The sequence below is a fragment of the Anser brachyrhynchus genome (assembly GCF_964034855.1).
Source record: "Anser brachyrhynchus genome assembly, chromosome: 2".
NCBI classification, from domain to species: domain Eukaryota; kingdom Metazoa; phylum Chordata; class Aves; order Anseriformes; family Anatidae; genus Anser; species Anser brachyrhynchus.
In genome coordinates this window covers 22,547,337-22,569,647 of record NC_137695.1, presented here as the reverse complement: position 1 = coordinate 22,569,647, position 22,311 = coordinate 22,547,337, and the positions used below count along the sequence as shown (strand labels likewise).

Here is a 22,311-nt window from a genome sequence, read left to right as displayed (position 1 = left end):
ATTTCCAAAGCCAAAATACGTCTTATTGCCAGATAAGAGCCTACCTGTTTAATTTTTGTCATAGAAATATGAATTCCTTTCCCCTTTTTCCTCTTCCATTCTCTCCCTGCCCCTTCCATCGAACTGGGTGAGGATTCAGGAAGTTTAACTCACATGTCTCATGCAGGGCCATCTAAGATATACTGGCTTGTCCAAGATTGTTTCTTGGCTCCTTCCTTAGTCCATGGAAGGAGGCAGATGTTAGAGAAAGTAACTTGTCCTGTCCTGTCACAAACATTCAAAATAGGCTGGATGAATTGCCTGTGGATATGTCTTCCCATCTCCAGTATGAAAATAGTCTAGACAGTTATTTTATAAGGACATGTACCATTTTAGATGGCTAAATGAGAGGGTATGAATTCAATCCCCAGTGTACGAAAGAAGAAACTTTCCCAAAAAAAGAAAATTCTGTGTAAAACGTGGCATACAAGTCATTAGAAAACCGCATGAACATTAACGTATACATGTTTAAATTAAGCAGCAGTCATTATTCAATTTGAAAGCTGTTTGCACATAAATCTATTTTAAAGACACTAATTAAATTATGGTTCCATCAGGTGAATCTTATCAAGAATAATGTATCATTATAGCATATTCATGGCATGCTGTCTATGTAAATGATGGTAGAGAAGATACCAGGACTGTGTTTTTAAAAATAATTCTAGTCACGATTTGTTGGCTGTCTCTATTTTTCTTTTTTTTTTTTTATTAAAAGTGTTGGTTTTCTAAAACTGTTAGTAAGCAGGCACTGACATTAACGTTAATCATATTTTTCAGGAAGATAAAATTAGGCCTGCTTTAAATGCTGTTTATGTCAGTTTCCATTTCTGTGATGCTTCTTATAGTCATAAAAGCACTTGGGCTCAATCAAAAGGTTCAATAGTAGGCATTGGTTTTGTAAGCTCTGTATGTATGCTATAATCTGAAGTACAGAGCCTAAAAATCAACAGATTCATGTCTGCTGCAAGAGAAACCTGGCACTGGAACAGGTAATTTTAGATGTTTCCTGCTGTTATAAATCAGAAGACAGCAGCCTCAGGCTATAAGATCTCACACAACCATAGGTTTTCACAGTGTATGGGCCAGATTAATTGATGGTAGTCCAATTTAGCTATGTCAGAAAGGAATTAGTGGGAGCAAATGTTGAAAGTAAACTTTTAATTATTGTACTTCTTACATTCAAAGGAGGAATCTGAAAGTGAGCAAAAATTCTGAATCAATTAGAATGGCTGCTTTGAGCCACTGCACTGTCAAAAAAGATAAAGTGGAAATTTTTTAAGGAAACTGACTGTAATCACTTTGTGTCTAGTTTTATTAACAGAGCTTCAGTACTTATATACTTAAATAAATACAAACTTACGTAGGTCTGTTTTCCTAACTTAATAAATAGATTTGAAAATTGTCAATAAATGTGGAGGAAAAAAATGTTTCTCCAGTAGAGAGTGGATATCACTTTTTATGCTATAGGGACTTTATTGAATACCAGAGCATAGATACTTAATGGAAGAAAAATAAAAATTAAAGAATACATTATCATAGTCACTTTGCTGTGGGTATAACAATGACCTGGATCGCTGAGCTTTTTTCAGACTGGGGCGCTGTTTTACAGAACACTGGCTTTATTCAGGAGTGGAATTACTGGCTCAGTTGGACAACTTAACTGAATTGCAGTTAGCAGCAGTTTCTGACTAAGGCAGGTATTTTGCTTTTCATTATTTTCTCAAGAATAATATTTTCTGAAATCATGCACTTCTTAATTTATTTGGCAAAAAAAAACCAACACAACATTATATTAATCAGCCAGCAGTCTGTTCCACGAGAGTTATTATTCTTCTGCCTTCTCAAACAAGTCAAGACACTAGTCTACAAATACAATTCATAAAAGAACAGTTCTTCTTACGTGGGATTATTATACATGTCTGCTTATACACAAGACAAGCAAACACAGTCAATCAGTCCTTTCTTTTTCTTATGGATGGGTGACTTTTCATGTTAAATTAACTGCCAGCACTCAAACATCACTAGACGGGTGGTATCTGCCTTTTGCGGGAGCTGGGTCACTATTACATTGGTACTCTGGCAGCGAGTTTTTCTCATGAAAAGAAAGTATCCCCAAAGAGATACAGGCATTCTTGTGCCCTTTGATATGTAGAGTTCAGTGCCCTTCAGATTTCAGTTTTTCTGTCATCCTGGTAGATTAACGTTAGCAGTTAAAAGGAAGATGTCCTCTGAGGGCTTTACCAGTAACAAACCCATGTTTATGATATTATTCACTAAAAGGGAGACAGAAATGGGAAAGACCTCTCTCTTTAATCAATAATGCATGCTCTAGTAAGTCCTGTCCTCTGGACATGATTAAACATGTATTTTGTTTCATAACTGATGATTTTGGCTGACTAGGGATTATAACTACATATCCTCAAGCCTTTGCAACTAGCATCAGGAAGATCTAACATGAGCTGAGTAGTCAGCTATGCTTAATGTTAATACGGCACATAGACTATGAAGATCATCCCCACCCTCAAAAGAAAAAAAAAGTCCCCCCAAATCCCAATGGAGACAGCTGCAGCTAATTCTAACCTGTAGAGATCCAGGCTAAACTTTCACAGAGCAGATGCCTATGACAAGAACCAATTGTAGACAGCAGCCCCAAGGTATGTCTTCGTCACCACTCATTTGATGTTTTGAAAATAACCTGGTTTCGTTTATATTAAAGATGAGGGAAAAATCATCTTAGGGGCTGAGCCATGGAAATGAAATGTTAGGCTAAGGTCTGTTCTTAACTGGTAAAACATTTGGCCAATGAAGCTGACAGAAAAAGCACTTTGGAACCAGATGGGAATTTCTGCCCAGCTGGATGGGGGCCAGGTTGTGTTTTCAGTGACTGTTGTCAGCTTTGGAGGAGTTGCCCTGGGGCTAGGCCAGGCTTCCCCAGCAAAACTGGCAGGAGGACTCGAGCCCCTGCTAAACGCCCGAGAAGATGTCACCCCATCCCTGCGTTCCTCGCGTGGAGGGGCAGGGGAGGTGCCCAGACCCAGGCGGGTTCCTTGGCTTGGGAAGGGGATAGCGAGTCGTGGAGGACACAGATAAAATGAAAGTACCAGTAAGGAGTATTCACTGTTGGTGCCAAGTATGTTCATCTGGTGGCTCAAGCTGACAAAAATTGACAGCTGCTGAAGAGTAAAGAATCCTAAATAAACATACAGTGGTTGTTATTAAATAGGAAACATTTATCTTAATGTGGCACTGTAAAAAAACTGTAGCACAATAAATGATGACAATTTCCTTTTACTGGAATGTGATATTTTTACATTGTTAGAGTACTGATGAAAGTGTAATTGGGTAAAATAGCTGCTTTGTTTTCATATTGACTGCTCTACTTGAACTTACCACTTGAAAACATTCTAACAAACACACAGCATATAGGTATGTGCGTGTGAGAGAGGAGAATTCAGACATTTTCCAAGAAATGTTGGCTTTTTCTGAAATTTCCTTTCTTCTTCCTTCCTAGACTTCTGTAGAATCTGTATTTTCTCCTTTTGAAATTGCTGAAGAAAGATGCCTTCCCTGAGAGGAAAAGCCCAGACTGTCTTGGGCCTCGTGGAGCCGGACCAGCTCGGCTACACGTTGACTCATGAGCACTTGTCTATGAACTACAGCAGCTGTTTTTGTCCGCCTTCACCAGGCCAAGAGCCTTTGTCTGATGGGCCCATTGAGATGAAGAACTTGTTTTGGATTAAGCAGAACCCGTATAGCCACAAAGAAAACCTTCTTTTGTGTCAGGAAAGGGATGCTGTAAAGGAGGAGCTGTTGCATTTTAAAGCAGCAGGCGGCGGGACTATCGTGGAGAACACGACCACAGGAATCGGTCGGGATATGAAGACTTTGAAGAAACTCGCTGAAGAAACTGGAGTGCATATTATTGCTGGGGCTGGGTTTTATGTGGATTCCACTCACTCTTCTCAAACACAGGCTATGACAGTGGAGCAGGTAAGTCTTAACCATCTCTTAGGAGCCTCTCTCCTGTGGATTATCCCTGAATGAGTCAAAATTGGAGAGAAGTTCAAGTAAAACAGATGAAATCTAAATGTTCTTAATTTGCAGAATTTAAGAGCACTGTTACTGCTGGTGTGCTATAGCTGGACCAGCCCTACTTGTGTGTACTGGGGTTATCTGTCAGCATTTCCAGTTCTTAAACTCCTTATTCTTTCAGGGATTAGTTACAATGCAACAGTAAAGGAAAATAAAATATTTCATATGCGGGATTTTGGTACAACACCATTTATCCTGTGCATTCTACAATTTTTTAAGGAGGAAACATTATTCCTTATTCCTCATTTGTCTATTTTCCTGGCTAATTACTTCCCAATTAGATCACCCAGAATTCTTGTAAAAAGCATAACTAACTGCAGTATTTATAGGACAGTTGTAAATCATCGCTCTGCTCAAGCTGCCTGTTCTCTCTCTCTTTTCTGCCATTTTCCCGTTTTTTCAGGGCAGAATCTACATCCAGTTGTTTGTGCAGTGCCCAAGACAATGTGTTAATAATGACAGAGGTCCCCAGATACTTCTGTAATAATAAATATTCATTCATCTTTTATTAAGAAAATGTGATGATAGGGAGAAGGAAGCGGAATTCTCCAAGGCAGGAGGCTGTGAATGAGAATGTATAGGGCTGAATTATTATTATTTTTTAAGTCTATCACAGTTTACAAATGAGTCAAGTTCATTTTAATAATAAATGCTTACAGCTTCAGCAGGTGTAATGTGACATAGCACTGTCAGCTCTGTGGACCATATTGGCCCAAGCTGTATGGTCCAACTTTTCCTAAATATTTTTACATCACTTGGAATTTGATACAAGTAGATTTCCTTAGGCAAAGGTTTCCCTTCTGTATCTGATGGACTGCTGAAGACCCACAGATGTCCTGTAGTCACAGTTCATCAATACTTAATGCAGTCCAAACAACGATCAGTTACTTAACAAGGGTTGTGCAGGGACTGCACCATGATAACTGGTGGTTCCTCATTTGCTGGTGAATTTATCATAGTGATACTTTTCCCGATTAAGCAAAGATAATTTGAATATTCTGTTGCTTGCTTTAGCTGAACAAGAGAAGTGTTGAGGCTTCTGGTAATCTGTGTTCGTTTAACACGAGTGAAGTTGCAGAGCTGTTTGGTGACACAAGGGTGTTGCTGCAGGAGAAATGTTCTTCAGGTTGCTCTCAGGAGAGAAGTGAACTCTGTGTCTGGATGTCCCTGGAAGTGGTTGGTAGATCGGTTATACATGAAGCAGAAGGTGTGTGATCATAGGATAAAGTGTGGGGCAGAAACCTGCTGTAAAATGTGTTGTGTCAACCTGTTGAGGAGACAAGACGTAGAGTAAAGGTAAGTTAGAAATTTATTTGAAAACTGGTGTGAGCTTTTTTGATTTCCTGGGTTTGCTTGAAAACCTTCTTCCTTTGTTTGCTTTATTTTTCCTTAAAATTGTAATTTCTTTAACGTTCAGGGACAAACGTTTAGAACGTCATCATCACTGCCATTTTGTGCTCTCAATTCTGAGTGCGTTCTTGAAGATACACACCTATTCTGGAAAAGAAAAGCGAAAGATTTTACAACAAGCTGATTTTATTCAGAGATTCTGATGTCTTTTCTGCCTATGAATATTTTAAAAGCAAGCTAATTTTGACCCTGTAAGTTTGTCAGCCGAGCTTTGTTCTTGTAGTTCCAAAGTCAGCAGAGTTACAGTAGTTTTACATTGGCATTCCCAAGAGCAGTATTTGCCTTAAACTTGTCTTTTCAGGGTCTGTGGCCCAGAATCTTTGCCAGACTTTCTTCCTTCCCTGTTTCAATGACAAGGATTCCTTAATCTCTGAACCCTTGTTTAGCAAGAAATTACCTGGAATTGTTTCTGGATCCAGTCTAGGACTGTGAGGCACAATGTTTTATCCTGGAGTTGTTTGTGTTTTTTTTAAGAAAAATTAGTCTTAGCTTAAAGCAGCATTCAAATTATATGTAGACAATCTTTCCTTGCAAACCCAGGCAACTGTGTGAGTGCTTACTGTTAAATTGATTTGCTCCTGTGTTTATTTTGGTCTTAGTTAATGGCTAGGTTGACGTTAGTTGGCAGAAACCAGATTTTAATGGCAGTGTTTTCACACACCCAACTGTTAATTAAGTAGGGTCATAAGGACCTCAGGAGTATAACCAGTGCAGTGTCCATCAGCCAAACGTGGTGCTGTTTAACACAGACAGTGTTACTAACCAAACATCTCATTTTCCTGTTCTTTAGCTTACAGATATTATTGTTGGTGAGATACTCAGCGGAGCGGATGGGACTAACATCAAGTGTGGCGTGGTGGGGGAAATAGGCTGCTCCTGGCCCCTGACCCAGAGCGAACGCAGAGTGCTCCAGGCAACCGCGCGCGCCCAGTCGCAGCTCGGGTGCCCCGTGATCATCCACCCCGGCAGGAACAGCGATGCGCCCTTCCAGATCATCCGCGTTCTGCAGGAAGCTGGGGCTGACGCTTCCAAAACTGTCATGTCTCACCTCGACAGGTAAGGAGACTGCTTGTTTAGAGCTTAATCGGCTTCCAGCACTTCAAACTGGATCAGCTCTTAGGTTCACACTGATAAAATGCTCTAGGGGTTTTAAACACTCCTTTTGAAGGTTTGGATGCAAGATTAGGAATAACCATAACCATATCAGGAAAAAAAAAAAAAAAAGAGGATTCCATTATTTGACATCCCTGTACAAATCACTGCGTTTAACAAGTGCCGGATGTTGAGAAGCTCCCGCCAGGCTGGGTGGGAAGCTGTTGGGCTTCCAGCACTTTTGAAAACAGGACTACTCTTAAGGGCCTGACCAAAGTCTCACAGATGCTAACGCACTCATTGATCTGACCGGACTCTGGATCTTTTCAGTTCTGCTACCAGACAGAAGAAATAAAAAGAAAACAGTTGGATTTTGGATAATTGTCATCTTAGACCCCAGAGCTAACTTTTAGTTTCCTTGACAGCAAAAACCAGAAGCCCTACAGCAGACATGTAAAGGAATTGGGGTGCTTTTCTCTCTCCAACTTAGAAACACAGCCTCTGTTACCAAATCAGTTTGGTGTGACCTTGTGTTGCTCGTGATGACTTGGAAAATGTCCAAGCATTGATTGGTTTGGACAGTTGCTGAATAATCGAGACTGTGGTCGTATGACTCTCAGCAATCGGATTGTTTGTCGTCGATGTGAGTGTAATACAGGCAAAAGCACTGTGCTCTAAATTTCTAATGATTATAGGCTCTTATAAATCAAGTGTCAGGTTGGGTTTTTTTTGTATTCATACAGAGCTCAATGTTGCGTGGCGATTTTAGGAGCGTAAAATTCAGTGCCATGAAATTTTATTTATATTTGATTATATAGAAATGATATGGGCTTTCTTTATTTACCTGCATTCCATTGTATGTTTAGCTATATTTTTTCTCAATTATTAAGACAATCTGACGGCTTAAATCTTTTTGTGAAAGAGGACTGAGCAAACTGCGGTGTCAGTACTTACGTAGCCATTTTTGCTACAACATAAACATCAGTTCTGATTTTTTCTTGCTTTTATACACTGTTGTAAATCATTGAGTTCAGTGATTTATTGGTGGAAAAAATAAACAGCATGAGTAGGAAAACAGTCAAGGTAGAGGTGCAGTTTCACTAACAGCCGCTGATACACAATATGGCTTTTCCTTATTCTGCTTCTATCATTATTTTCACACATCCAGGTTGGCACTTGCTGTAACATAGGCTCTGAACTGCTGTGAAGTTTGGCTTTGCAGTGTGCGTTTAACATTTTAAGTCTCTTTCAGTGAGAAGAATCCACGTGGGAGCATCCCAGTCCCTTAAATGTGAGATAAATTTGTGCAGAGCTCCATATTTCATGCCTGCTTTTGACACAGACAGAAGGGCAGTTTTCAGGTGGATTTACAGTCAGATACAGAAACTAAAATGCTGGCTGCCACGTTTTGCAATGTAATATCTTAGAGCAAAAGGTTGCAAGTGTCCATCGTGAAAGTACAGTGCCCATGCAGGCTAGGGAGGAACAGCTGCTGAACCTTGGCTGCCGAATTGCATCATTTAATTGGGATTAAGGTTACAAAGGCGTCTTAGTAGAGATCAGCATACGCTGAATTCAGCAGCTTTTGTTAGAAGACTCACTGCAGCTGCGAGGAATGCTGGTCTGAAGATGGCTTGGTGGGTGTCCCTGTGGTGACTCGTGGATGAGGTCCAAACCACTTCCCTGTGTCCCATCTCCTTTTCCTTGAGTTCAGGACCACTCAGGGACATGTTGCCCAAACACCTCACTCCAGCACCCGGGCTGCCAGCTGGAGGAGCTGCCAGCTACTGCTGTTGCTGTATCAGCAGGGCTTACAAGGGGAACAGTGGCTGATGGAATTAAGTTCTCCTGCCCCTTGTTGGAACAGAGCTTCCAAAAGCACAACACTAAGAACAGTTCTCAAAAGAAATTGTTCTGGCTGTGATTTTGAGATACACTGTTAGTGGGGTTTTTTTTGTTCTTTGTTTTTAAAAACATGTAGGATCACCTGCACAGGAATGAGTACTCCTGGCTAGTTTTGGTTACCTATGCTGCCCTGGTGGAAACCTGTTTTTTTCCCTAGATGAAAAAAAATGTGTTGTCATAAATATAAAAGATAAATTTACCAGGTATCATTTGAGGGTTCTGTGGTGGGGTTTGTTGTTGTTGCTGTTTTTCATTTGGATAGTTTATGCTATTGGTAAAAACGTTTCATAGAAAAAATATTCCAGAGAGCTGTTATTTCAGTTGTCATTATTTTCCAAATGAGGGATGGGTTTTAGCAGCTTTGATCCTTTGCTTTCCACATCTGATGCAGAGCCCATGCCTCGGGTTCTCACAGTCCCATTATATATTTTGGTAAGAGCATTTCCTTGAGGTGTTCTGGGCAGATCCAAGCACAGGCTAAGATATATTGCAGTTCTGGTGACAGTCTGGAAACATCACTGTACATTATAGAAACTGAAGACAAAGTTGTGTATTAACGGTGTTTGATGGATGAAACAGGTCCTGGATGTAGCTGTCTCCGGTAGCTGTTAAGAACGTAAATCTGTCTTATGTCAGTAATCTATTGTCCTTTTTTTTTAATGTCACCCTGAATTAACCTCCTCCTTAAATGTCCTTCCTTGTTAGGTTGTCTATTGAGAGGTTTAGTGGTACCAAAAGTAAGTAACTTTTCTGTTTCCCTTTAAAGATGATTGTAAATGTGTTTTTTTTTTTTTATTATGTCACGGGGGAAGAGTTACTTTTGCTTCGTATTTGTTTAATGCATGAAGTCCCAGCTGAATGTAAGAGGGACAGTGTTGGCTACCAGGCTCAGTTGCATGTGCCAAATGGCAGTTCTGTTTTTCAAAATCGTCGCTAGCTGGTTTTGTTCCTTGCAAATAGGAAGTCACAGAATACCTCACCTTCACACCGTGAGACTTTTTTCTTCCCGTTACAATGCTGACTTTGTGTTATATATGTTCTGCAGGACTATATTTGATACAGAGAAACTTCTGGAATTTGCTAAACTTGGATGCTATCTAGAGTATGACCTATTTGGTACGGAATTTCTTCATTACCAGTTCCATCCTGACATCGACATGCCGAGTGACAATGAAAGAATTGCAAGGTATCTGCTTCAGTGCGGTTTGAGCAATAGCATTGCCATTGACAAATGAATATTATTGGTACTTGTCTGAAAGGGCATCACGGAGTGATTCTGCTAGCAGTTCAAAAGTGTCTTTTTTCATACTAAAATAATGGCAATTTTTTCTGCTGCTGTCACTTCTTTAGGGCAGCATGTATAATTTCTTCTATCTGCAAAGCAAAATGTGGAATCAGAAAGTCATAGAGTGTGACTTGAGGGAAAGATCAAAAGCTACTCTAACTTCATTCTCTGTCCTAATTCCATGCTGATTTGGTTGAATTTTATCATTTACTGCGTTTATATATTAATGTATTATAAAAAATTAAAGTGTTATAAAAGGAAAGGCTGGAGATACAGGATTTATGTTAGGATTTGGCTTCTGTTGGAAACCGAGTGTTGCTACTACGCCTCTTCTGAGCCTATTACATCGTCTCACGAGTGTCTTATAGGAGCAAAAGTCATTAGTTTCATTGGGTGGATTTGGTCCTGTGCTTCCATCCTGAAAAACAGCCTTTTGTTCTTCCATGCATGTCATCATTTATCCCGCCCCTCTCCTGTTGTCCTTTCCCACTTTTGAAGGCTGAGTCCTCTCTCCTCACAACTCCTGTGCTCTTCACAGCCACACTGTGACAGTATTGGCCCTACTGGCCAGATACCTCGTCCCTGTTTCAGCTCAGCTGCATGACAAATCTCTGTGCCGTGCTAACACAACATATTGCCAAGGAGATGCATTCCTTGCAGAAGCTGCCTGAGGCAGGTATGGTCGGCTGGGAGTGGGCTTCTCCCTTCTTCCAGTCTGTCCAGGGGTGTGAGCCTCCTTCACCGTTCATCCTCAGAATTCGGGTGTAGTCAAGCGGCAGCTATCTGAGGGGTGGCATGCCATCCTGCCCTATGTCTTGTTTCGCTTCCAGAGTCAGAAACAATTCTTTCCTTCTCTTTCAGGAGAAAGATTTTAAGGTTCCTGATGACTAATGAAGGAGCTTTCTAGCTTTCACTTACATTTCAGACAACGCTTTGCCCCTCACTCTCAAATTAGCTGCAAATCTTTTCTTCTCTGTTTTCAGGCTGCTCTCCTAAGAAGGTATTGTGGCTACTGTTCTACTTACTGCCAGGCATTTGCTGCTGCTTTTCACACTAGAAATAGCTTCTCTCTCTAACAGGTCTCTCAGTCTTGCACACGGTATTTTAAACTGCTGTGATGAATCTGCAGTTTTTATATTCAGAATCGCTGAAGTTGCTCCCATCTCCTGTGCCACAGTAGGTCAGCGTGTACAGAAGCACTGAGGAAAAAAGGTGTAGAATGGAGCATGCCCTGGTTAGCAAGTGTTTGTTCAGCCATGGCAAAGCTTTTATTCCATCCATGGTACTTGCTTAGCCACCAATATTTCTCCTTAAATTTCTCTGGCAGTTGAGTGTTTATCACAGCAGGCTGCTTGTAGGAAGAACATACTAAGAGTTTGTCCTCTCTTTGTGTGATGTGGCTATCTGCACTCCAGTTAGAAATGCCATTGCATGGATTTTGTTTAGGTTTCGATGCATCCACCCTGGGCATATGTTGACAGTGGAAGTCTCCTTGGATTGTTGGTTTTGTTTGTGATTTTTTTCTGGTCTAGCAGCGCCCCAGAGATGGAAATCAAACTGATCTTTAGATGTGTCAGTGAAACATATTTTGGCCAAACTAAATGGAGAACATACGCTCAGGTCTTGTCTGTCCAAAAGATAAGTAAGCTTCTGTAGCCATACCATACCTAGTCTAACACAGTTTAGCTGTGTGTGTACTGAGGCATTTATGCTGTAATCTACTGCCAGTGCCAGTGGAAAACTGAATTTTTTCAAGAAGAGTTTTCCTTTGAGACAGCAGGAAGTACTGACTAAACTTACAGAAGCAAGCAAGAAGAAGCAACAAATAAGGAATATAAAGGACCGTATGCCTCCACACACCACAAAATGAGTCCAAATGTGAAAGGAGATCATTCTAAGATGATGTTTGGTCAGCCAAGAACTTACACAGTCACTCCAATGCCATTGCTTTTATTCTCTTGTTAGCTTGTGTTCTCTTTGTATTTCAAGGTGGAGAAGATACTAGTGGTGTTGTAATCCTATAGCATACATAGAGCTGTGTGCTGTACAGCACTGTTTGTATTGTTTTTATGAAAGACACTGATTTTTTACTAAGTTCTATCTCACTTGCCTTCTTTCTGCTCTCCATATTGATTTGATCCTGCTCGATGTATCTCCTCGTAAGTAGTTGTAATAAAAACTGACAGTAAAGGCTTTCAGATACAGTGTGGTTACTTATAAAACCAGTGTTTGCTTTCTTGCTGATCAAAGCACAGGCAAGAAGGTGAAAATTAGAATTTCACAGTGCTGGCGTCTGGTGGAATTGGGTGGCTTAGTGAGGAATGAGCACTTCCAGGCCTGCTCTGTCTGTCTCTGCCACCTCAGTGCTGCAGCTTGCCGCCAGTGCAAGTGGAAAACCGAAACTTAGCAGAGTCATGCAACAGAGAAGTTCAGACACCTACCAAATAAATTCTAAAAACTGAGCTTAGCAAGGGATTAAGGTTACCTGAGTGCAGTGTAGAACAGAAGGACGCCATGTAGGAGGCTTGCTGCAAGGGAATGACCAGAAGGATGAGTTTCGTTTTGTTATTTTTTCAAGCTGACTTGTCAATTTGCCAAGTCTGCTTAGTTGGACTGCTGAATTAACTCCTCTAATTTGCTGGCACATGCTGGCACTGTACAATGCCTGTCTTATTTATCTTCTTTAATGAACATCCTTGAAACATGTTTGGTTGATAATTGCCTGCATGGAATATGATGCTGACAACCTGGTTATTCTAATTGGGAATAAAGCACAGATGTGAGAGTATTTGCCTTGTTGAGCCAGGCTTCATAAAGGACCTGTCAGAGGCAGAGTCTGGTCCTCCACAATTGTTATGGGACCAGTGCTGTGACAGCAGCAAGAGCTAACCCCATGAGTAGCTCGTGCTGGCAAGGAGTTTTTGTAGGAAATGATTACTTACTCATGTATATAAAAACTGTGTCCCGTGCTTGGCTATAATGAAATTCTTGAATTCCTCCATGGACCCATGAGACTGGAAATTCAAAGTCACGCCAGCTGGAAACAATTTTCCTTGTCCACATTGCGATATTTGTTGGTATGTTTTTATTATTATTATTATCATTCAATAAAGTAAGTGTTTTAGGTTTAATTAAACATCAGGAACATGTCTTCTGAGTACCTTAAAGTAGTTATTTTCTACTAGTAGTTATGATGCAGTGTAGGAGTGCAATAATGTGAAAAGTTTAACTACTGATCAGTTCTGTGTTGTTGCAGAGTGAGAGCTGTCAGTGACAGGTACACTTTTTACCTTTGCAGGGTTCGGATGCTGATCAATGAAGGCTATGAAGACAGAATTCTGATGGCTCATGATGTGCACACGAAGAATAGGTTGATGAAATACGGAGGTCATGGATATTCACATATCCTTAAAAACATAGTTCCTAAAATGCTCATTAGAGGCATCTCCCAAGATAAAATTGATAAAATACTCCTAGAAAATCCAAAGCGGTGGTTGACTTTTAAGTAAGAATAATGAATAAATTTATAAATTCCTATTTTATAGGGGAGCTTGACATAATTCAGATTTGTTTCAGGAGAGCAGTCATTTAAAAACATGCTTATTGTCAGAGAAACTGGAAGGTGTTCATGTTACGAACAACCTGATTAGGACTTTTCTTTTTAATTAGAACAACAAAACTGTGTTTTCTCCCTTCTGAAAGTCTGCTCATGAATGATTTACTGGATATGAGCCTACCTGCAAAATCTTTTCAATGTATTAAAATAGTTGTTTCCAGAGAATAAGCTAATAATACTATTACATTATCCAGGAATATTTTTGAAGATGCATCATCAGGGCTTTGAAGAAAATTACAGTTTTCAGTTAAATCCCCCTTTTCCACAGGGTGATTTTAATTAATTAATTCTTGTAATATTGATAATCCGCTAATTACCCTAATATCATTTAAGTAATGCTAGATAAAAGGTCTGGCACTTTGAAATACCTTCCAAGTAGAACAGAAGGCAAAAGAAATTTCAAATAATTCTGAAAAGATACTATTTCTTTTTCATTTAATCATTTACTTGCTTTAAACTGAACATGTAAAAAATACATGGAAAGAATTATTTTTGAATAAAACAATTCGTAGACCTTTTAAACTGCGTGTAGTATTGTTAAGGATGTCTATTTTTTAACCACATTAGTTTTTCATTTGGAATTGATGGAATCTCACAGCAATCATGTGAAACTGCAATACAGACCAGCTTCTTTTTGCAAGGATGCAACACCAAAAGGCAAAATATATTACATAATACGGTTTTAATGAGTTGCAATAGTTATAACAAAGGTTGTGATATAAGTCTTTACAAATCAGTATATCAAGATATGATGAAAAAGGAAGAAATGTTTGCCTTATATGTGTTTTTCACATAAAGTGTGTTCTTTCCTCTTGTCTAACTTTAAACCAGGGCAAGTGATTTATCCAAAAAAAAAAAAAAAAGGTCTTACCCAGTAGCAATGGTAGCCTGATTTTGAAAGCTTCTTCATATTTGACCTTATATGTCTTGTAGTATTGACCTTTTCCAATAAATACCTCAGTAAATATGCGTTGTTAGTTGTAAATTATCTCTAGCTTGGCACATTACTGCTTGCTGCTGCACAGACAATCTCCAGCTACACTGCTGCGAGTGCGCTAACCATGGAAAGCAGTTGTGGACTGAACAGACGTGAAGTCAGTTACACGTCTGTTATTAAAGTATGTTACTTAGTAGAAGAAAAACAGAAGTGATCACTACAATGTGCAGATATAGTTTGGCACTTTGTTATAGACTAAAAGCATAGCCATTCAGATGAGGTGATACACAAGCAGCTTGCAGCACGATGTCCCTTTATAAAACCTAAATGAATTAAACTGGCGATCCTCTTAGTCTAGACTACCTCAGCATATCTTTCAAACTGGACAACTCAAAACAGAAACAGAATGAGCAATATGTTCCGTTTAAGAAAAGCTTCACTCATTCAAATGAGATTTTGAGAGATTCTTAAAGTCTTCGTCAGTCTTCTACTGAGCAATCACCACTGAAGAGCTTTTTGTCTCAATGGCAGACACTTCAGGCGTTTTAGTGCAGATAAATCTGAGTTTGTACCCTTAGTAGATTAGACAAGGTTGCTTGTGGCAAATTGCATGAAATTGAAATGCTAGGGGTAGCCTCTATTACTCTGTAACGATTTATACAAATGTTACCTTCAATTTGCCCAAATGTTAAAAATAACCTAACCAACTCTGTTAAGGAGCTGGGACCTTGCTTAATTTTTAGATTGGAATCTGCAAGTTTGAACCTGAGAGAAATAGACAGCCTCCCCTCCCCAAACCAAAACAAATAATAAATCTGATTTCTGAAGACAAGTATTCTGTGGCTATTAGTGGTATGACAGGTTTTAAAGCATTTTTATAACTATGTAACTCATAGTACCTGTGTTTAGTTTAATTCTCCAAGCCATTAATCCTTTATACGTATTAAACTTCTTTCTTTGAGCCTTAATATATATATATCTCTATATATGAATGAGAAAAATAGGTTCTAATACACGCTTCTTTTTGCAAGTAAATATCTGCTTCTTTCTTTGCATATGTGTTTTCATTTTTGGTAGTATGCTTATCTGTGTCCATTTCATAGGCACGCCTTACCCCAAACGGCTAACTAGCTACCACGGAAAAGGTCTGTGTCCCACCGTTCTCTCTCAGGTCACATCTCCCACTCTTCCTTTGTGGGGAGAGTCTCACCAACTCCAGTGAGACAAGACACCGAAGACAACTAAGGTTTTGACCCATTCCTACAAAATTCTAGTTGAACATCTGCAGTATGCTGTCGTTACTATTTTATTACAAATAGTACCCACGTACAGGCTAAGTGTTGAACGACTAATGAAGACTAATTGCTGCAAAGAAAACATTTGACCTTGGTCTGAGGATGTTGATGCTAAGCTTGCTAAATATTTACACAACTAACCATCAAGAATGGGCCTGTAAAACTGGCTAACTGTATATTTACACGTTTACAAATGAAGAGCCAAATCCTCTTTCCACTAACATCAATGGGAGTTTTGCCATTGGCTTCAGTGTAATCGGGGATTTGGTCCAATATAATAGTTTGTCAGCTGTTAAATATTTCAGAAAAAAAAAAAAGTGTTTCTTCTACCCCTCTTTTTCTTTTAGAACATAGCTAAGGGGAAGACAAAATTTAAACAACTCCGGTGGTTTGACTTTATGTTAAAAGTCTAATGTAAACCTACAAAGCAGGAACATTGAGTTAAGGCTTGAAGCTGATTACTTTCTAGTTTTAAGTGGAAGAATAAGAAAAGTACAAGGCAAACAATTCCTTTGGAGAGAGAAAGTGTATTTCGATTACCTCTTCCTTTTATTGTAAAATCATTCCTCACCACACTATGAGTGGACTCTAAGCATCATTGTTAGCGAGTAAGTCACAAGAACCAAAGCTGAAGTATGGATAAAGCAGCAAGATCATAACACATCGAAGTATCATATACACTGAAGAAATAGCTCAGTGTCTTTAGTGGTTTTTTTTTTCTCCTATAAAAATTTGACCTGTGTAGGACTTCATTCACATGGACACTAACAATGAGGAAGTATTTGCTTTGGCGGTAGTGGATCACACATCTGTTTAACTCGCTTAGTAATTTTTTTAACATAAGGTTTCTCTGTGTTGTACAGATGTGCATCAGGTAGCATTCGACTTTTTTTTCCCCACTAGTGAGGTGTTCTGTGGTCGATCTCTGCTGGGGTGCTTGTTTCATTGACTTCTGCCACGCAAATCCATTGCTTAGAAGAGCGAGCTTCGTTTTTGGACTGGTTTGGTGGGTCTTTTTACTCGTTATCAGTCGGCATAAATAATAAATCCAGAAAATGTGCTGTATTTGTTGTTGTTTCCTCCGTGTGCTTTTCCTCCATCTAATTTAATGTAAACTTCATCTCCTGGCTCCAAGTGAAGAACCACGCTGTTACTGGCATAGTCGTAATTCTGATCAGCATCCTGAGCAATTGCACTAGCTCGAACCTACATGAAATACATAAGGAGTGGTTAAGAAAACTCTGATATTTTTTCCTGCGTGGTGAAATTAAAGCATAGCCTCACCATTGTATTCAGCATGCACACATTGCCGCTTTAAATGTCTAATAACATATATTGCAGTTTTTTCTTATGGGCACTGCTTATTTTCTCCTACAATACAGTATTTGAAACTACAGCAGTAACCTGCTTATATCTCAGTCCTCTGATCGATACAAAACTGCTCTGCCGTAAATATTTTGTGCCTTTTTAAATACACGTGTAGTAAGAGCTAGAGTTGGGAGCACCGAATCTGGTCGCATGCCCGTTTTACACTGGCGTGACTTTTATTTCAGCGGAACAATTGATTGGCATTGGTGAGGGTCCACAGTGAGGCCCTACTGATACCAGGCTGCAGTGTTTCCAGAGGCGATTTATTGTCATACTGCTAATAGTATCATGCTGTAAAGAGAATTTTAAAAAATACCCACCCACCCACCCACATGCTCGCTCCAATGAACACAGGCAGGTAAGGTAATCTAGTCAGGGTTTGGAAAAGCTGTTAATGCCACATTTCATTAAACAAACATTTAATTTCTGTGTAGTGTAAAAGATGCATATTTGAAAAATCAGGGGTGAGTCGCTGTTTACTTTGAGAGCTCTTGGAATTTACAAGCAATGGAGGACTTCTAATTTCATTTGCAACTTTCACTTAAACATACACTTTTTTTTTTTTTCATTGCTCCCTTGCTATTTCACAACTGATTAAATTTGACATTAGTAGCAAACTGGAAGTAGATGTATGTTGGTTTCCAGCAATGAATAGTCTGTGGCACTGTAAGTCTTCAAATCATTTATATATAATTTGACCCTGTTTGTTAAAATATTTAAACTTAGTTGTATGAGATTTATATCGCATCATCTGCTTGTTGCTCGTCTTTGTTCTGGCGTAGTTACAGAGCAGTAAGTGATTTAGTGGCACTGCAAACCTGAACTAAGTAATAATGCATGACTTAGCGTACTATATGTGGGATTTTGTCTGTTCTGAATTGAAAAAATAGGCTATAAGTCACACATTTCCATGGATTCCTTTCAAAGTTTAAATGATAAATTTCCAAATTAAACTTTCATGTGATATGGTCTCACATTAATATTGAAATGTTAAAAGGTGGGGGGGGGGGGATGTCTTTACCATGGAGGATCTTATGGTATTACGCAGCTTAAACATCGCTGTAGGTGGAAATTATTTATACATTTCTTTATACATCCTGTATGAGTGAGAAAGGCTTAAAAATCTTGCAGTGGTTTGACAGGCTGCAAATTTAAACTGATGCATCGCATGATAATAAACCGCATCTATTTCAGGACTTCTTGATCCTGAATCGCCTGGTATTGTTTACAGGGGGCATCTATTTTGCTAGTGTTTTAGCAATAACAATTCTAAGCACAAGGTATTTCGTCTGGATTAATGACTAGCAGGGGGGAGTTGAAGGCTGTGGGCCATTAACCCTAGAAATGCCCTCCGAAGAAGATAACGTGGGCTGAGACTGTATTGCTAATAGAGACGGAAAGGGCAAATGGAAGGGAGTAAAAAGGCTACAGCTGAAGGAGAAAAACTTTCACAGAAAGTGACTATTATCTTGCATGTTGGCAAAATGGTTTAAATTACTTTCCAAATTTCCATGCAGACCATAATTAAATGCTGCTTAGTGGATTTCTCTACAATTTTGTACTGCTGTGAATAGTAAAAGCAAATTCAAATTGTGTTTGTGACTGGCGTGAGGAGGTCAGCATATGGACACTGAATACGCCAATAATGGACATTTCATTTTAAGACCTGAGATCGCATGTAGTGGCTGAAGGGGGAAAAAAGGGGGGGACCCTGGATTCGAAAGCCTGGAAAGTAAAGTGCAGGTATTACCGCCCTGCGAATGGTGACAAACGTCCTGTAAACCCCAGCGTGCTATTTTTAAGTTTTTTACCTCGTTTGGTGAGGCACCATAATTATTTTTTTTTCCTTTTAGAGCCCGGCGGAACGGTCTCGGGTGAATTCTCAGCGTAGCGCCGCAGGAGTGCACGCGTGTCTCGGAACCAGCGCGGTAAGGCAGGCTGCGTCCCGCGGGCTGCTCCCGCGTCCTTCGCAGGGCTTCGCTGGGACAGCCGGGCTGCGGGCACAAACCAGCGGAGCTGCGCGAGCGCAGCACTTCCCCGGGCGTTACAGCTATTAAAGAAGGCGATGTGTTAGCACCGGGGACCCTGAGATTCCTCAGAGGCACTGCGTAGGAATGCTGTTTTCTCCTCTAAGTCTCACACTTTCCAACGGCTTCTTCTTTGTCGGAAAACACTGAGTTTACAATGTCATCTCTGTCAGACGCCATTTAGCGATTTACTTTCGAAACTTCCGAGCTTTCCTACACATCACACGCGGGGCTGACTGCGGCCACGCCACATCAGCGCTCAGCGTTTCAGGTATAAATCGTAACCAAAAGGAAGCGCTGCTGCACCAAAGCTGTCGATTTCACATAATTTGTGTGTGGATATTTACCTAAATATTTAGCTTAGCATAAACATATACATGCGTATACCTAGACATGCTCCCCTTTTTTAATTTTTTTTCCTTTGAATCGGTTTAATTTGTCTGATGTGTTTATATACTGGAAGTGGTTATATTTGGGGACGCTTAGACTCCAGGCTCCGTTTAATGTTTGCAATTAGTTACTTTTTTTTTTTTTTTAAGTAGCAGGTCTGGGAAAAGTAAACACTTTAAAACGCGTTATAAATAGGGACCAAAAATGAATTCATGTCTTAATTGCCGGTAAAACGGTATCCCCGCGGTGGACGGGACTGCCTTTACATGGAAGTGAATATACCACACGGCGCTTTGTTTTACGGCTCCCGGTTTGTCTGCTGCGCTCGTATTTACGGCAGACATCTCCTAATTTAATTAGCGGCTGCTGCTGCCCCCGTCACTCCGTTCCCCGCTCCCTGTGAGGAGCCACCACCCGCAGGAGCCGTCCCGGAGCCATTTGCTCCCCCCCGGCACAAGGGCGCGGGGCGAGGCGCCGGGCCGGGAGGGGAGCGGGCAGGCGTGACGGGGCTTAAGGCCGGTAACCCCCCGGGACGGGGCTTAACGCCGGTAACCCCCCGGGACGGGGCTTAACGCCGGTAACCCCCCGGGACGGGGCTTAAGGCCGGTAACCCCCCGGGACGGGGCTTAACGCCGGCCGGGCTGCGGGCACAGCGCCGCGCCGCCCCTCGGCGTCCCTCAGGCAGCCGAGGCGGAGCAGGGGCGGCGCCCCCAGGGCGGGGGCTGCTGCCGGCCGCGGGGCGCTGGGAGCGGGGGGCTCCGCTCGGCTCCCCCGGCCCTGCCCTGCCCGGCGCTGCCCGGGTACCGCTGCCCCCGCCCCGCGCCGCCTCCAGCGGCCGCCGGCTGCCGCTCCCCGCCCGCTTCTGCCGGGCGGCCCCGCCCGCTCCCCTCACGGGTCCTTGTTCCCTCACGGCTCTCCCCTCACGGCTCCCTGTCCCCCTCACGCCTCCCCTTCCCCTCAGGGTTCCTTCTTCCCTCAAACGCCTCCGGCTCCCCCCTCACCGGCTCTCTGTGCCCTCACGGCTCCTTGCGGCTCCCTGCCCCTTCACGGCTCTCTGTCGGCTCTCGGCGCCCTGTTCCCCTCACGGCTCCCTGTCCCCTCACGGCTCTCTTTTTCCCTCAAGCTCCCCTGCTCCCCGGCTGGCTCCCTGTCCCTTCACGTATCCCCTTCCTCCCCCGGCGCCCTGTCCCAAGCATCCCCTTCCCCTCACGGCTCCCTGTCCCCTCACGTATCCCCTTCCCCTCACGACTCCCTTCTTCCCTCAAGCGCCACCGGCTCCCGCCCCTGGCTCTCTGTCCCCCCCGGCTCCCTCTCCCCTCACAGCTCCCTGTCACCCCCCTCCAGCTCTCTGTCCCCTCACAGCTCCCTGTCCCCTCAAGTATCCCCGTCCCCTCACGGCTCCCCGTGCCCCCCCGTCCCCCCGGGCGCTCGGGGCGCGGCGCCCACCTGGTTGTTCTTGCAGAGGTCTGCCCACATGCTGGTGCCGTCGCCGCCCCGCATGAGCACATGGTAGGTGAAGAAGTAGATGCCGGGGATGGAGCAGGTGAACTTGCCGGTGGTGGGGTCGTAGTGGTTGCCCAGGTTGGTGACCACGTCGTCGAACTTGAGCACCTCGTAGCCCTCGTGCTGCCGCTTCAGCCCGGCGTAGAAGGCGATCTTGGGCACGGTGCTGTAGGTGGCGGCGCTGATGGCCCCCGCCGCGTTCAGCCCCGGCGCCCCGGGGGGGCCCGGCAGCCCCTGCCGGCCCGGCTCGCCCTTCTCGCCCGGCGGCCCCACCGGCCCGGGCGGCCCCGGCTCCCCCGGGGGGCCGCGGGGCCCGGCTTTGCCCGGCCGGCCGGCCTCCCCCTTGGGGCCCTGGATGAAGGTGGGCAGGGACTGCATGAGGCCGCGGTCGGGCGTGGCCGCCGTGCTGGGCGCCTTGGTGCCGCCGTAGGGGTCGCAGACCATGCGGCAGGTGCCCAGCATCTCGTAGTGCGCCGAGGTGCCGGCCGAGCTCACCAGCACGGGGATGAGGACGACCAGCAGCAGCACCATCACCACCCCCAGCGCGCCGGCCGCGATCAGCCGCCGCCTGCTGCCCACCAGCCGGCTCAGCGCAGGGCGATCCTCTTGCCTGCTTTTGGACAAAATCTTGCTGGTTGTGCGGGGACCTCCTCAGAGCCGAAAAGACGCCGAGCCCGAGCGAGCCCGGCTCCCCCGGGGGGCTTCGCCGCCCTCCCGCTGCCGGCGGAGGCGCCTGCGGGGCACCCGCGGGTCCCGGGGCGCGGTGCGGCTGCTGCGGGAGGAGGGGGGCGGGAGGGGGGGCAGGAGGGACGGAGGACGGACGGAGGAAGGGCAGAGGGAAGGAAGGAGAGCTGCCGCCTCCCCGGCCGCCCGCACTTTTATGCTCCCGCTGGCGATCGACTTTTTTTTTTTTTTTTTTTTTTTTGTTCTCTCTCTCTCTCTCTGCGCGCTGTGCCAGTCCGAGTCAACTTTCCCTGGGACTTGCCTGTCGCGGTCGCCCCGCTCTCTCCTCTCTCTCCCTTTCCCCGCAGAGGTGAAGGGGCTCAGCCCCGCCGCCGCCGCCGCCGCCGAGAGCCCGCACCGCCGAGCGCTGCCGGAGCCGGAGCCGGAGGAGAGCGGGATCCTGCCCGGGTGCCACCTGCCAGGAGAGGAGGAGGCTGACGAGCGCGCTGGAGCAATTTATAGGCACCCAAAAGCGCAGGGGAAAGGGGAGCTGCTTTGGCATCTCATTCCAGCATCTGCTCTGCTCTTCCCACTCACAGAGAGTTTGGCATTACTCTGGCAGTGTGGGAAATATATATTTTTTTTTCCTCCCCCCCCCCTTCTCTCTCCCCTCCCCAGTCCCCCCCCTC

At 43.4% G+C, this 22,311-nt stretch overlaps 2 protein-coding genes across 8 annotated transcripts in view; one reads left to right on the top strand and one right to left on the bottom strand.

Moving 5' to 3' along the window:
* Positions 1-13,961, top strand: part of PTER (phosphotriesterase related) — a 20,615-nt gene extending 6,654 nt beyond the window's left edge. For 6 of the 7 annotated variants that reach the window (XM_080579612.1, XM_080579611.1, XM_080579613.1 and 3 more), the window contains 4 exons: positions 3,551-4,029; positions 6,332-6,597; positions 9,584-9,724; positions 13,122-13,961. In XM_080579612.1, coding sequence (XP_080435738.1) covers positions 3,598-4,029; positions 6,332-6,597; positions 9,584-9,724; positions 13,122-13,332 — 1,050 coding nt within the window. In that variant the 5' untranslated portion in view covers positions 3,551-3,597 and the 3' untranslated portion in view covers positions 13,333-13,961. Of the gene's footprint in view, positions 1-1,648; positions 1,733-3,550; positions 4,030-6,331; positions 6,598-9,583; positions 9,725-13,121 lie in introns of all 7 variants that reach the window. The other variant, XM_080579617.1, reaches the window with a different exon arrangement.
* On the bottom strand, positions 13,120-22,311 carry C1QL3 (complement C1q like 3). Its single transcript, XM_080579618.1, has 2 exons — positions 20,903-22,311; positions 13,120-16,877 (listed from the first exon to the last, which is right to left on the bottom strand). Exons 1-2 carry the CDS (start codon positions 21,488-21,490, stop codon positions 16,698-16,700), a joined length of 768 nt encoding a protein of 255 aa, XP_080435744.1. The 5' UTR covers positions 21,491-22,311; the 3' UTR covers positions 13,120-16,697.

What these genes read in the sequence shown, in the direction of transcription:
- C1QL3 (XM_080579618.1), bottom strand. Translation starts at nt 21,490, where the DNA reads ATGGTGCTGCTGCTGGTCGTCCTCATCCCCGTGCTGGTGAGCTCGGCC. An exon ending in ACCTCTGCAAGAACAACCAG is followed by an intron (nt 16,878 to 20,902) that starts GTGGGCGCCGCG and finishes TATTTCATGTAG; the next exon opens with GTTCGAGCTAGTGCAATTGC.